Raw genomic sequence first — 14,584 nt, 5'->3', positions numbered from 1 at the left:
GGAAAGTGGAGTTTTTACACTTGTCTCTAGTTATCCAGGACACCACTGATCCTTATTCCTTGTTTTCCAGGGAAAGAATGTCTGTGAAAATAAATTCTGCTTCCCATTAATGCAGGGAAGAGCACAGATTGAAAACTTCCAGCTTCAATATTTATTAATTACCAAAACATACTTCGCAAATTTCTTAAAATACTAAAGAAAGGAGGAAGATAATGTTGTTCCTCAGCAGCTCTGTGAAGGCTATTTCTGGTGCTAATAATATTTCTAGGAAATATTATTTATTGCAAATGAGCAGAACAAAAGCAAACTCTTATTTTGAGTTCAGTACCTTTTCAGTGCCAACAATTGCTTTGTAACTGCAGAGGCTGTACACAGATAAGTGGAACAAAGAGAAGACCAGCATTCATGTGATGCCAGACACCCCAGAAATCCTGCAGTGCAAAGTGAACCAGATGACCATGAGTGATGTGAGTTGCTGTGCTCACCGTGGGCCTCCAGTGCCTCGCTGTCATTTTAATGCCTTGTTTGAAAATATTTAACTTCAGAGTTCTGCCTTCATGACACCTGTTCTCTTTCACATCTGAACTTAGAAACTTTACAAAGCTGGATGGGAGGAGGACAAGAAGAAGGGTTATGACTTGCAGCCAGATGCAATTCCAATAAAAGCAGCCAAGAGCTCCAGGGACATCGCGAGCGACGTGAGTCTGGTTGTGTGATGCCATTCTGTGACTTTATTTAAATTAAATGACTAAACCTGAGATCTTGTGATCTGTTTTTTTTTTTTTTTCAGTGATAAAACAGAGCTTAATATTACATTTTTAAATTGAGATTTTTGCTGTTCTTTCTCTTTCCTGCTCTCAGTATAAATACAAACTGGCCTACGAGAAGGCCAAAGGGAAGCACATCGGCTTCCGCAGCCTGGAGGACGACCCCAAGCTGGTGCACTTCATGCAGGTGGCCAAGATGCAATCTGACAGGGAGTACAAAAAGGGTTATGAGAAGGCCAAGACTAATTTCCACACTCCAGTTGACATGGTCAGCGTGGTGGCAGCCAAGAAAGCTCAGGAAGTGGCTACAAATGCAAACTACAAGAACATAATCCACACCTACAATGTCCTGCCAGATGCTATGAGCATTGAATTGGCCAAAAACATGATGCAGTTACAAAGTGATGTAAGTAAGATGTTCTTCAGCCTCTGCATTGTGAATAGAAAGATACTTAGCTTATGAAAAAAACACTGTAAGATAAACAGTATTATTTTGTTAGTGGAATTAGGTCAGGTATCTGTGCAAATGTAGTAAATTTTACATGCTTTTCAACAATTACAGCTGTTTTATTTTTCCTAGACTCTGAAATATTTAATTAAGGAATTTGAGCTTAGAAATAAGCAATTTTATGAATATTTACTCCATCAGGCTCTTCAGGAGCAATAGTTATGTGCAGACCAAGACAGGAAAAGCATCACTTTTTCTTAATGCATTTTACCTTGTACTTCCAAATTTATGAACTATTTTACCCTTCATATTGGTTTTTATCTACTTTCTGCCTGCAGAATCAATACAAAGCAGAGTATGATGAAACTATGAAGGGTGTTGGGTGGCTCCCACTGGGCTCCCTGGAAGCTGAGAAGAACAAAAAAGCCATGGAGATTGTGAGTGAGAAGAAATATCGCCAGCATCCAGACAAGTTGAAGTACTCTGTTCCTATGGATTCCATGAACATGGTCTTGGCTTTAAATAATGCCAAAATCATGGATGAGGTAAGAAAGTGCTCATCAGAATTCATTTCAGAAGTGGGCAACAATCTGCATCTGATTTAATAGTCAACCCTATTGTATGCAGAGCTTTAGAAAACGTGATTTTATTTTGTAGCTAATGAATGTGCTTTAAATGCTAAAATAAAAAGATAAAGCTTGCTGTCATGGTAGTAACACATCATTGTCAAGGCAGTTTGGATTTCAAGTGGAAAATAGTATTTTAAATTGTTTTATTTAGTAATAACAACAGATGTTCAGGTCTCTTAATTTTTTTTAATCCTTCCAGCACAAGTACAAACAAGCCTGGGAAGAAGACAAAAAGAAAATTCACATCACCCCAGATATTCCACAGATTGCTTTAGCAAAAGCAAATGCATTCAATTTAAGTGAAGTGAGTATTGTTTTTAAGGCCGTGACCTTGCTCTTATTTTTTGATTAAGAATAAGTGAGATGAGAACATGCAAAAGTCTCACCTTGCTAACCTGTAGTAATTTCACAAAACCTATTAATTTTCCTTTTCCCTGCTTCCTTCCCCAAAATTAGATACCCAGAATTGCCAAGAAAAAGCCATGTTTACAGTCAGGTTCTGAAGTGTTCGTGTAGACCATTAAAATATAACAGTTGCTAATAGAATACAGTAGACTTTGAGTGCTGTTCATGTTTGTTACTGTATTTATTATTTCATTATTGATTATTTTATTTCCCCATGCACAAAGTTTTGTTCAAGGTTCAAAATTGTAGGTATCACCTGTTTTTTTCTGGTAAAAGATGACATTACAGATAGGTTTTGGTAGCCAGTTATTAAATCTGCATATGCTAAATAAAGTATTGCTTGTAATTATGCACATCTGCCATGTGGGCAGGAATAGACATTTTTATCTCTTTTTATTTTTTAAGATGACATCCTTATAGATGTAACTTTTCACCAATATTTGTGCATGTGGAAAACACATACATTTTTGCTTTTAAAAAAGATGTTTCTTTTTCTTTTTGCAGAAAATGTACAGATCTTCATTTGAAGAAACCAGGAAGAAAGGATATGATCTCAGGGCTGATGCTATTCCTGTCAAAGCTGCCAAAGCTTCCAGGGATATTGCCAGTGATGTAAGTTCTTGGGAGAAAAAATGGGAAGGGACAGCTTCCACTATCTCCAGATGCTCCAGCTGGCCTTGGACACTTCCAGGATCCAGGGGCAGCCACAGCTTCCCTGGGCACGCTGAGCCAGGGCCTCAGCAACCTCATAAGGAAGAATTTCCCCCTTAATTTCAAATCTAAATGAATCAAAGTCTCTGTTTCTGTTCTCTTTCAGTATAAATACAAATTAGGGTACGAACAAGACAAGGGGAAACTCGTCGGCTTCCGCAGCCTCCAGGATGATCCCAAACTTGTCCATTGCATGCAAGTGGCCAAGATGCAGTCGGACAGGGAGTACAAGAAGGCCTATGAGGCGAGCAAGACTCATTACCAGACACCTTCTGATACCCTCAGCGTGGTGGCAGCCAAGGAGGCCCAGGACCGTGTCACCAACACCAACTACAAGCGCCTGATCCACCAGTACATGCTCCTGCCAGATGCAATGAGTCTGGAGCTGTACAGAAACATGAATCAGATCCAAAGTGATGTAAGTTTTCTTCTTGTGACTTTTGTTTTTACGTCGTTTGGGAAGGATAGGATTATTTTTAATGAGCTGTCTTCTTTTTGTGGCTTTTGTTTTTTCCATCACAGCCGTGTTTTGGAAAGAGCTGGATTATTCTGTATGGGCTGTTTGTATATTGTCAACTTTTCTTTTATGTCCTGTTTGGCAGAATGAGTACAAGCAGGATTACAAGGAGTGGTTCAGGGGGATTGGTTGGAGTCCCATTGGTTCTCTGGATGTGGAGAAATCAAAGAAAGCCACGGAGATTGCGAGCGATCGGAAGTACCGCCAGCACCCCAGCATGTTCCCCTTCACCAAACAGAACGATGCCATGGACCTGGTCCTTGCAAAGCAGAATGCAAATATCATGAACAAAGTGAGTATTTAGGGGAAAAGCTTCACATCTCATCCATTCCAATAACCACTCTGTAAATCTCTGTCACACCTTTATGTGGCAGCATTCCCCTGGGAAAAACAACTGTCACAGACTCCTCTTCTTTCAGTTTTTTTTCTCAATGAAACAGCATTGCTTAAAGAAATCTTTTCTCATTTTACTCCAACCTCTATTCATCCCATTCTTACATAGAAATTACTGGTCCTGAAAATCTTGATTGTTTGGTTTCATTAGAAGCTGATTTCGGATTAGGTCATTAATTCATAAAATAAATCTGAGTCAGCACCTTCACCTTTTTACTCATTCATATCCAAATGGAAAGGTGAAAACCCTGGGACAAAAAGAACCATCTTTTGTCATTTATATTAACACATCTGATGTAACTTTCTGTCCATAGCATGCTTATACCCAAGCCTGGGAAAAGGATAAAACTCAGGTCCATGTGATGCCAGACACACCAGATATTCTACAGGCAAAACAGAACAAGACAAACTACAGTCAGGTAGAGTATTTTGATACATCTTATCAACATTTTAAATTAATATCTACTGGAGATTCAGACCACAGGCAAGAATTTCACGTGGGTAGTATTTTCAGAGGAAAATAAGTACCAGCTTCAGGCTAGCAAACTAACAGACTAAATTGCATTATAATGTGTGGAAAATACAAGTCCTGCTTTTGAAGTCTGGAAGTGCATTGTCTATACTTTATGCTTTGCATAGAATTCAGTCATGTTAAAAATTCCTTACTATAAAGTTACAAGTTAGTTGTGTATATTTTTAACCTAACCTATGGGAAGAAGTAGATGCAGTGATTCCAGCTTTTCTCTCTGCTTTCAGATAGGAGAAAGTGACAATTGTGCCAGTAGAAAACACTCAGGTTTTGCTTTGCATCATTGCTCAGAGGCAAATCTTTGACTTAAGAATGCCTTTACTTAAAATCAACTGTGCACAAACTGACTTGACTGTTAAATGGCTTCATGAAAACCTTATTAAATTAAGGCAATCAAGAAGTGTTCAGTTATCTCAGATGTATATGTTTCAAATTCTCCAGAAGGGTTTCAAATCAAGATAAGCTATAGTAGGAAGCTGCTGAATAGTGAAAAACTATTTAGTCCCTCTCCTAAGCCTTGGAAGACCAGCATTCCTTGTTTATCAGTTTCCTATTTCTCAGTTGCCATTCTAGCAGCCCTTCTCTCATAACTGAAGCCTGTGAGGTGACCAGAATTTGGATCATTAGTGTATCTAAATAGCAGGTGACATACATATTACTGGTTTTAATTAATATTGTTTTCAATTTTAGAAACTCTACAAGCTTGGCTGGGAGGAAATGATAAAGAAAGGCTATGACCTCACACCTGAAGCCATGTCAGTGAAAGCTGCCAAAGCTTCAAGGGACATTGCAAGTGATGTAAGCAGCATTTTAACTCAGTGTGACATGCACTGACCTGGTTGTTACAACCTACAGAGTCCCAGTAAATTGAGATACACCTCTCTGCTAAGATGTGGCTTGGAGTCAAAACCAACATTGCTGACAAAACCCCTTCCTGAGCTGTTTTTGTCTAGTTTGACAAGGGTTTCTCTGGCATCTTAAGAAGTCCAAAGTTTGGTCCATTCATGGCTGGTCATAAAAAGGGAGGAGTTTTCTGCTCTTTAGGCTGCTTCATTTTCAGAGCAGCAGCAAATTTGGTCCAATTAGCTGAGCCCAGTGCCTATCCAGAGAAATCCTCATTACAACTCTGAAACAGATGTGGTGACACATGGACTGCTGTTACCATAACTTGGTACAAATACACCTCCTGCATTTGTTTTATTTTTAGGCACAGCGAATTTATTAATTCTCTATATTTTATTAATAATTAGGAAATGTTTCCTGTGCTTAAGTATCTTTGTATTTCATAATTTTTCATTGTTGATGATGTTATTCATCAAAATATTTCAGTATCAGGGAGTTCTGGGTCAGAGGGCACAGGAGACTGTTCCTATTGCCACGCTCTCTTCATTTCCAAGGACTTTCTTTCCCAGGGAGAGCTTTCACTGACACCAAGTCATACCCATTAGTCAAGGGGCTGCTAAAACTTTACATGAGAGGCCATAACAAGTTGCTTATTTATAGACTCATAGAATCACAAAATGCTTTGGGTTGGAAGGGACGTGAAGGATTATTCAGTTCCACCCTTTCTGGGGACAGGGCCACACTCCGCTATCCCAGGTTGCTCCAAACCCCATCCAACCTGGCCTTGGACACTTCCAGGGGTAATTTCATGAGGGACATTAAGATGAGGGAATATATTGGTGTGTTTTGTCACTTACATGTTTGTCACTGTGGTTTGAGTGGTGCCACCTTTGCCATTGCAGTTCAAGTACAAAGAAGGATACCGCAAGCAGCAGGGACATCACATCGGATTCCGCAGCTTGCAGGATGACCCCAAGATGTTGTGGTCCATGCAAGTCGCTAAAATGCAGAGTGAGAGGGAGTACAAGAAAGACTTTGAAAAGTGGAAGACCAAGTTCAATATGCCTGTGGATATGCTAGGCTTCCTTCTGGCCAAGAAGTGTCAGGAGCTGGTCAGTGATGTGGACTACAAACACATTCTGCACCGCTGGACTTGTCTGCCAGACCAGGTCGATGTCACCGAGGCAAAGAGGGTCAGCGAGCTGCAGAGTGATGTAAGCTCCCTCTGGGTTTAATTCACTTATTTCCATGTAAAATAATTACTGCTGATTGGAAAGTATCTTTGATGACTCGCTTTTGATATCAGTATAGATCAGATTGGAGCTAAACTGCCAGTTAGACTTTTCATAGGGTTTAATCAATGCACAGTGAAATAATCTGCTATGGTTTTGATTTTCACCCTTAACAGAACATGTATAAGTCAGATCTACAGTGGCTCAGAGGCATTGGATGGAGTCCTTTGGGATCTCTGGAAGCTGAAAAGAACAAGAAAGCTTCTGAAATACTGAGTGACAAGAAGTACAGGCAGCACCCAGACACTATTAAGTTCACAAGTATCCCAGATGCCATGGATGTTGTTTTGGCAAAATCTAATGCCAAAAATAGGAGTGATGTAAGTGGCCTCTAGAAACAGAACGTGGGATTCAATAAATGAATACATTAATATACATTTTATAAAGGATCTCTGGTTCACAACATGTACTTAAAATATCCAGATAGCAGGTGTTTATATTCAGGGCCTCACTGCTCTTTGTGCCTTGTTCAGAAGATGAAGATCTTGAGTGCTGATGATTTACTCAGTATAACTGCAAATAAGACCTTTAGTAGGCAGTACGTAAATATGTTGTTTTAATGCTGTTTCCTTGGATGTAAAGAAGAAAAAAAGGCTCTATTTCAGTAAGAAGTCATTGTATTATTTGATTTTACTGTCTTATCTTGTTTACATCCCTAATTTTTGCTTAGTACATCTTTTCTTTGCTGATTCAGAGAAAAGGTGAACTGAAATTACTGCTGTACAGGTGAATCTTGGATCAGACCAGGTTTTTGTTTGTGTCTCTTTCAGATACTCTACAGGGAAGCTTGGAACAAGGACAAGACTAAGATTCACATCATGCCTGATACGCCTGAAATTTTGTTGGCTAAATCAAACTTGATTAACACAAGTGATGTAAGTTTGCATTTGAAACTGGCTATAAAGAATCACAGGGTTGTATTACTCACCTCTACAGAAAGCTCTGGGAATAATTCAGATTAATGTATTTGCTATAAGAAAGTTTTGATCTTCAATGAAATAATCAGAAAACATTTAAATTGTAATTTTAAAATATTTTATATCCAAGGGTACAAAATGCCTGTCATTAATAGCAAGGTATGGAGTTTAATTAATTAAACTGTGTTTGGAAACCCATGCTTTCTTTTCAATAGCCAGAGGTGGAAAGTTGTAGCATTGAAAAACTCTCTAGAGAGTTTTATCTGCATTAATTCCTTTGAATCTTTCTCTAACAGAAACGTTACAAGGTAGGATATGAAGAGCTGAAGAAGAAAGGCTATGACCTCCCTCCTGATGCCATCCCCCTCCAGGCAGCCAAGGCATCCCGAGACATAGCCAGTGAGGTGGGTCCTGCAGAGGGAAAATCAGAGTGGGGCACAGAGGGGGCACATAATCTTGGATAAAAATAGTTTCTATTTAACAGGAGGAGATACATAAAATTTTAACACTGTTGTGTTGCTGCCAACCTCAAAGATTGTGTAATTCTTACCAGTGTAAAGATAATTAAATCAAGTGCAATAATATAAAGATGATAGAATATAGCCATGAAGAATCCCATAGTATCTCCTGGATGTAACAACAAATGATAAAAACTTTGGGAAAAAACAGAAGCAAGTTAAAATATGTTAGATTCAACATGATTAGCTACTGCATTAACAGCAGAGGAACTGAAATGGCAGCTTGGAAAGAAGTGGTAATTGTTGCTTCTGTGTTCAATTAGTACAAGTACAAAACCGCATACAGAAAACAGCTGGGCCACCACATCGGGGCCAGGAACATCGAGGACGACCCCAAGATGATGTGGTCGATGCACGTGGCCAAGATCCAGAGTGACAGGGAGTACAAGAAGGACTTTGAGAAGTCCAAGACAAGGTTCAGCAGCCCTGTGGACATGCTGGGAGTGGTGTTGGCCAAGAAGTGCCAGGAGCTGGTCAGTGATGCCGATTACCGTCACCCTCTGCACCGCTGGACGTGCCTGCCCGACCAGAACGATGTTGTCCATGCCAAGACAGTGTACGACCTGCAGAGTGATGTGAGTTGTTCTTTACAGGCTGTGTGACAGCCTTGGGTTGTCTGTCCTGTCTCATCTGTTCTAGATGAGAAGGAGGAGTCTGGGTGGCAGGCAAAGAGCAATGGAGTCAATTTTTTTCTTGTGCAGAACCAGCAATTGGGAAAAACAAATGCTGAGAGCAGTGGAGAGCCTTAGGGGATGGGTCCAAACACTGAATGGGTGGCTGGTGGGTTGACCCAGTGGAATATTTTCCATTCAGGAGAATATCCATTGGTAGGAGTTGGGATTTCTTGGAGTGAGGAGGTTGCTGAGCTGTTTGCATCCTTTCCTGTCTTTGCAGAACGTGTACAAGTCTGACCTGCAGTGGCTGAGGGGCATTGGCTGGTCCCCAATTGGATCATTGGACGTTGAGAAGAACAAGAGGGCGAGTGAGATCCTGAGTGACAAGAAGTACCGGCAGCACCCAGACACCATCAAATTCACGAGCCTTCCTGACTCAATGCCCATGGTGCTGGCAAAGCACAACTCCAAAATCATGGACCAAGTGAGATTTCCTTGTGTTTGCATCTTGATGAACATCTTCCTTTCCCAGGATGTTCTTCTATGTCTTTCCATGACCTGGGTTCTTCAAGGGGGATACTGCACCCTCTTGCCTGAGGGATTTATGTTCCTTGTTTGAAATAAAAGACTCTTTTGGAGCAGTAAAGAGGTACAGTGTGGAAAGGCAAAGGGTGAAGCATGAGAAGGTTTTGGAGAAAGTAAAGATGTTCCTGGGTCAGTGCAAAGTAGAGGCCTCTTGCTTTGGTTTGTGGCCCCAATTTGCTCACTGAGTTTGTTTTCCTAAACCTGTGTGCTCTTACCTCCCTCTGTGCTCCTCGTTTCCAGCGCTCGTACATCTCAGCCTGGGAGAAGGACAAAACCAGCATTCACATCATGCCGGACACCCCTGGGATCCTGCTGGCCCAGCAGAACAAAGTGAACTTCAGCGAGGTGGGTGGTTGTTGAGGGTGCAGGGTGTGTCCCTGGGCGCTGCCGTGTGCGGGCAGCAGCGTTGTCTGAGGGCCTGGTGGTGTCTGTTGCAGAAACTGTACAAGCAGGCGATGGAGGAGGAGAAGAAGAAGGGCTACGACATGCGGGCAGATGCCATTCCCATCAAGTCTGCCAAAGCCTCCCGGGACATCGCCAGTGATGTGAGTGCACAGCAGCCCTCGTGGCACACGCTGTCAGACAGGTGCCATGTGGTGGTAATTGAACTCAGGGATTGCAAATGAGCCAAATGGACACAACAGATCCATTACCTCTCTGTGCCCTTCATTTGTCCATCAAAGTTTTTGTTCACACTGTGCACCTGTAGCTGTCCGTGCAATTATGGGTGTGCACTGTTGCAAGGGAAGGTGATGTGGAAGGGTAGCTGTGGGAGCTGAGTGATGGCCATAGCTCAGAGCAGGGTCCCTCCTGGGCTTATGAGTGCATCTCCTCGTGCAAGAGCCTGGAATTCTGAGGTGTTGGGCTGCCCTCAGCATTGCCCATCTGCCTGGCCCTGACTCTAGCCCTGGCATAGCTGAGCTGTGCATGAGGAAAGAAAACCCAAACCAAGTTTTCATTTAAAAATTAAAGTTGTATAAAAATCATATTTTTTTGCTACTTCTAGGTATTAATACAAAATTGCATCCTGTATGTGTTTGCTGTCTTTATTTAATCTTTCCCGCAAGTCACTGTGTAGTTACATTTTATTGCCTCAGTAGTTTGAGTTGATTTGGCCATTGTGCTTGAAGATCAGGAAATGATTCTTTATGTAGGGGGTATTAATTGAACTTCAGGTCTTTAGTATAGCTTTCATGATTTAGACAGTTCTCTTCCTCTCAGATACTGACCTGTAGCTCTAAATATATAGGCCAGGGAGAGTCTTGGAAAATGTGAGTTTTACCAGAAGGATATTGCGTGGATTTTTTTCTAGCTGTACACTGTAGGTCATCAGCTGAGCACTTTCACACTTTAAACTCTCTGTGGTTTCAGCTGACAAATTGGCTGAAGATGATGCCACAGGGGTTGCTAGGAATGTGAAAAAAACTAAAATAATACTCAGTGCGTACTGTTTTGTCCTGCAGTACAAGTACAAGGAAGGGTATCGCAAACAGCTGGGCCACCACATCGGGGCCAGGAACATCGAGGACGACCCCAAGATGATGTGGTCAATGCACGTGGCCAAGATCCAGAGTGACAGGGAGTACAAGAAAGCCTTTGAGAAGTCCAAGACCAACTTCAGCAGCCCTGTGGACATGCTGGGAATTGTGTTGGCCAAGAAATGCCAGGAGCTGGTCAGTGATGCCGATTACCGGCACCCTCTGCACCGCTGGACGTGCCTGCCCGACCAGAACGATGTTGTCCATGCCAAGACAGTGTACGACCTGCAGAGTGATGTGAGTTGTTATTCACTGGCTGTGTGACAGCCTTGGGTTGTCTGTCCTGTATTCTTTCTACTGTTGGAGGAGGGGTGTGTGTGTCAGGGGAAGGGCAACAGATTGAACTCCTCGTTTTCTCGAGAACCAAGGATTGGCAAGTCTGGGGTGCAGATAAAAATGGTATGAAAAGCCCTAGGAGATGGGTACAGCCACTAAATGGGTGGCTAGTGGATTGATCCAGTGGAATGTGCTCCATTAAGTGGAGCTTCCCGTGGTAGGAGGTTGCTTGGAGTGAGGAGGTTGCTGAGCTGTTTGCGTCCTTTCCTGTCCTTGCAGAACGTGTACAAGTCTGACCTGCAGTGGCTGAGGGGCATTGGCTGGTCCCCAATTGGATCATTGGATGTTGAGAAGAACAAGAGGGCGAGTGAGATCCTGAGTGACAAGAAGTACCGGCAGCACCCAGACACCATCAAATTCACGAGCCTTCCTGACTCGATGCCCATGGTGCTGGCAAAACACAACTCCAAAATCATGGACCAAGTGAGATTTCCTTGTCTTTGCATCTTGATGAGCATCTTCCTTTCCCAGGATGTTCTTCTATGTCTTTCCATGACCTGGGTTCTTCAAGGGGGATACTGCACCCTCTTGCCTGAGGGATTTATATTCCTTGTTTGAAATAAAAGACTCTTTTGGAGCAGTAAAGAGGTACAGTGTGGAAAGGCAAAGGGTGAAGCATGAGAAGGTTTTGGAGAAAGTAAAGGTTGTCCTGGGTCAATGCAAAGTAGAGGCCTCTTGCTTTGGTTCATGGCCCCAATTTGCTCATTGAGTTTGTTTCCCTGAACCTGTGTGCTCTTACCTCCCTCTGTGCTCCTCGTTTCCAGCGCTCGTACATCTCAGCCTGGGAGAAGGACAAAACCAGCATTCACATCATGCCGGACACCCCTGGGATCCTGCTGGCCCAGCAGAACAAAGTGAACTTCAGCGAGGTGGGTGGTTGTTGAGGGTGCAGGGTGTGTCCCTGGGCGCTGCCGTGTGCGGGCAGCAGCGTTGTCTGAGGGCCTGCTGGTGTCTGTTGCAGAAACTGTACAAGCAGGCGATGGAGGAGGAGAAGAAGAAGGGCTACGACATGCGGGCAGATGCCATTCCCATCAAGTCTGCCAAAGCCTCCCGGGACATCGCCAGTGATGTGAGTGCACAGCAGCCCTCGTGGCACACTCTGGGGCTGCGTCTTTTCTCACTTTAAAATCTCTGTGGTTTCAACTGTGTATTTCCTGGAGGTGGTGCCTCAGGTTTTTTGGTGATATAAAAAACCCTAAACTAACACTCATTGAACATATTTTTGTCCTTAGTACAAGTACAAGGAAGGGTATCGCAAACAGCTGGGCCACCACATTGGGGCCAGGAACATCGAGGATGACCCCAAGATGATGTGGTCAATGCATGTGGCCAAGATCCAGAGTGACAGGGAGTACAAGAAAGCCTTTGAGAAGTCCAAGACGAACTTCAGCAGCCCTGTGGACATGCTGGGAGTGGTGTTGGCCAAGAAATGCCAGGAGCTGGTCAGTGATGTCGATTACCGTCACCCTCTGCACCGCTGGACGTGCCTGCCCGACCAGAACGATGTTGTCCATGCCAAGACAGTGTACGACCTGCAGAGTGATGTGAGTTGTTCTTCACTGGCTCTGTTGCAGCCACAAGTCTCTCTTGTGTTCTGTTCCTCTGCTGGAAGAGGTCCTTGTGGGGTTAATAATTCTTGGCTGATTTGGAGGGACTGAGGTAGTGTTGTGGCACTTCTTGTCATGGTCGGTCAGCGATGATGTTTGTGTGGGCTCATGCTTCATGGTCACAGAAAAATCCTTTCTTGCCATGAAGGTTTTATGGGGAGACTTGTGACTGAGACCTTCAGTACAGTAAGGCAGGGGAAGGGCAACAGAGTAAAATATTTCCCTTTGGAGGACCAATTGTGGCAGTGGCAAGCCCTGGGTTCAATGGTACATGGCACAGAGGGCCTTGGGTGAGGTAAGGCACCTCCCATGCCTCTGCCAGCTGCAGAATGCCAAATGCAGCAGGTCTTTGCTGGGAATACTAAGAAGATAGAGAGGTAGGGTGGTGGATTACTTGGCAGGTACTTGTGCTGTTGCAGGAGAGGGGAGCCAGGTGTGGGGAATGGATCTTCATGGGAGTCTCATTCCTGGCATCCAGTGGGTTGACCCAGGGAAAGGTGTTCCATTTGGTAGAGTGTCCCGAGGAAGGAGATGAGGTTGCTTGGGGTGAGGAATTTGCTAAGTTGCTTTGTGTCCTTTCCTGTCCTTGCAGAACGTGTACAAGTCTGACCTGCAGTGGCTGAGGGGCATTGGCTGGTCCCCAATTGGATCACTGGACGTTGAGAAGAACAAGAGGGCGAGTGAGATCCTGAGTGACAAGAAGTACCGGCAGCACCCAGACACCATCAAGTTCACGAGCCTTCCTGACTCAATGCCCATGGTGCTGGCAAAACACAACTCTGAAATCATGAACCAAGTGAGAATTCCTTGTGTTTGCACTCTGAAGGAAATGAGCATCTTCCTTTCCCAGGATGTTGTTCTAAGTCCTTCCATGGCTACGGTTGTGCAAGGGGAGAAAATCCCTCTTGCCTCAAGGATTTGTATTCCTTGTTTGAGTTGAAATTTTCATTTGCATGGTTGGAGCAGTAATGGGTTACATTGTGGAAAAGGGTGAAGCATTAGAAAGGTTTTGGAGAAAGTAAAGGTGTTCCTGGGTCAGTGCAAAGTAAAAGCCTCTTGCTTTAGTTCATGGAGCCAATCTTCTCACTGAGTTTGTTTCCCTGAACCTGTGTGATCTTGTTTCCTGTGCTCCTCGTTTCCAGCGCTCGTACATCTCAGCCTGGGAGAAGGACAAAACCAGCATTCACATCATGCCGGACACCCCTGGGATCCTGCTGGCCCAGCAGAACAAAGTGAACTTCAGCGAGGTGGGTGGTTGTTGAGGGTGCAGGGTGTGTCCCTGGGCGCTGCCGTGTGCGGGCAGCAGCGTTGTCTGAGGGCCTGGTGGTGTCTGTTGCAGAAACTGTACAAGCAGGCGATGGAGGAGGAGAAGAAGAAGGGCTACGACATGCGGGCAGATGCCATTCCCATCAAGTCTGCCAAAGCCTCCCGGGACATCGCCAGTGATGTGAGTGCACAGCAGCCCTCGTGGCACACTCTGGGGCTGAATCCTTTTTCTTTAAAATCTCTGTGGCTTCAGCTGCTATATTTTCTGGAGGTGGTGTCACAGAGGCTGCAGGGGTCATATAAAAACCCTAAACTAACACTCATTGAACATATTTTTGTCCTTAGTACAAGTACAAGGAAGGGTATCGCAAACAGCTGGGCCACCACATTGGGGCCAGGAACATCGAGGATGACCCCAAGATGATGTGGTCAATGCACGTGGCCAAGATCCAGAGTGACAGGGAGTACAAGAAAGCCTTTGAGAAGTCCAAGACGAACTTCAGCAGCCCTGTGGACATGCTGGGAGTGGTGTTGGCCAAGAAATGCCAGGAGCTGGTCAGTGATGTCGATTACCGTCACCCTCTGCACCGCTGGACGTGCCTGCCGGACCAGAACGATGTTGTCCATGCCAAGACAGTGTACGACCTGCAGAGTGATGTGAGTTGTTAT

At 43.9% G+C, this 14,584-nt stretch overlaps 1 protein-coding gene across 1 annotated transcript in view; it reads left to right on the top strand.

The window, feature by feature from the left end:
- The window catches only part of NEB (nebulin), a 103,881-nt gene that overhangs the window by 14,389 nt on the left and 74,908 nt on the right, over nt 1–14,584 (top strand). Inside the window, exons 20-46 of the mRNA XM_053982419.1 lie at nt 363–467; nt 591–698; nt 862–1,173; nt 1,554–1,760; nt 2,044–2,148; nt 2,754–2,861; nt 3,067–3,378; nt 3,563–3,769; nt 4,185–4,289; nt 5,090–5,197; nt 6,145–6,456; nt 6,651–6,854; nt 7,305–7,409; nt 7,748–7,855; nt 8,233–8,544; nt 8,864–9,067; nt 9,409–9,513; nt 9,606–9,713; nt 10,632–10,943; nt 11,262–11,465; nt 11,807–11,911; nt 12,004–12,111; nt 12,275–12,586; nt 13,242–13,445; nt 13,792–13,896; nt 13,989–14,096; nt 14,261–14,572. Of these exons, the coding sequence (XP_053838394.1) occupies nt 363–467; nt 591–698; nt 862–1,173; nt 1,554–1,760; nt 2,044–2,148; nt 2,754–2,861; nt 3,067–3,378; nt 3,563–3,769; nt 4,185–4,289; nt 5,090–5,197; nt 6,145–6,456; nt 6,651–6,854; nt 7,305–7,409; nt 7,748–7,855; nt 8,233–8,544; nt 8,864–9,067; nt 9,409–9,513; nt 9,606–9,713; nt 10,632–10,943; nt 11,262–11,465; nt 11,807–11,911; nt 12,004–12,111; nt 12,275–12,586; nt 13,242–13,445; nt 13,792–13,896; nt 13,989–14,096; nt 14,261–14,572 (4,905 nt within the window). The remainder of the gene's footprint in view (nt 1–362; nt 468–590; nt 699–861; nt 1,174–1,553; nt 1,761–2,043; nt 2,149–2,753; nt 2,862–3,066; nt 3,379–3,562; nt 3,770–4,184; nt 4,290–5,089; nt 5,198–6,144; nt 6,457–6,650; nt 6,855–7,304; nt 7,410–7,747; nt 7,856–8,232; nt 8,545–8,863; nt 9,068–9,408; nt 9,514–9,605; nt 9,714–10,631; nt 10,944–11,261; nt 11,466–11,806; nt 11,912–12,003; nt 12,112–12,274; nt 12,587–13,241; nt 13,446–13,791; nt 13,897–13,988; nt 14,097–14,260; nt 14,573–14,584) is intronic.

The sequence above is a fragment of the Vidua macroura genome, chromosome 7 (genome assembly GCF_024509145.1).
Source record: "Vidua macroura isolate BioBank_ID:100142 chromosome 7, ASM2450914v1, whole genome shotgun sequence".
NCBI classification, from domain to species: domain Eukaryota; kingdom Metazoa; phylum Chordata; class Aves; order Passeriformes; family Viduidae; genus Vidua; species Vidua macroura.
Note: the sequence above shows the minus strand (reverse complement) of the source record. Positions and strands in the feature narration are given on the sequence as shown.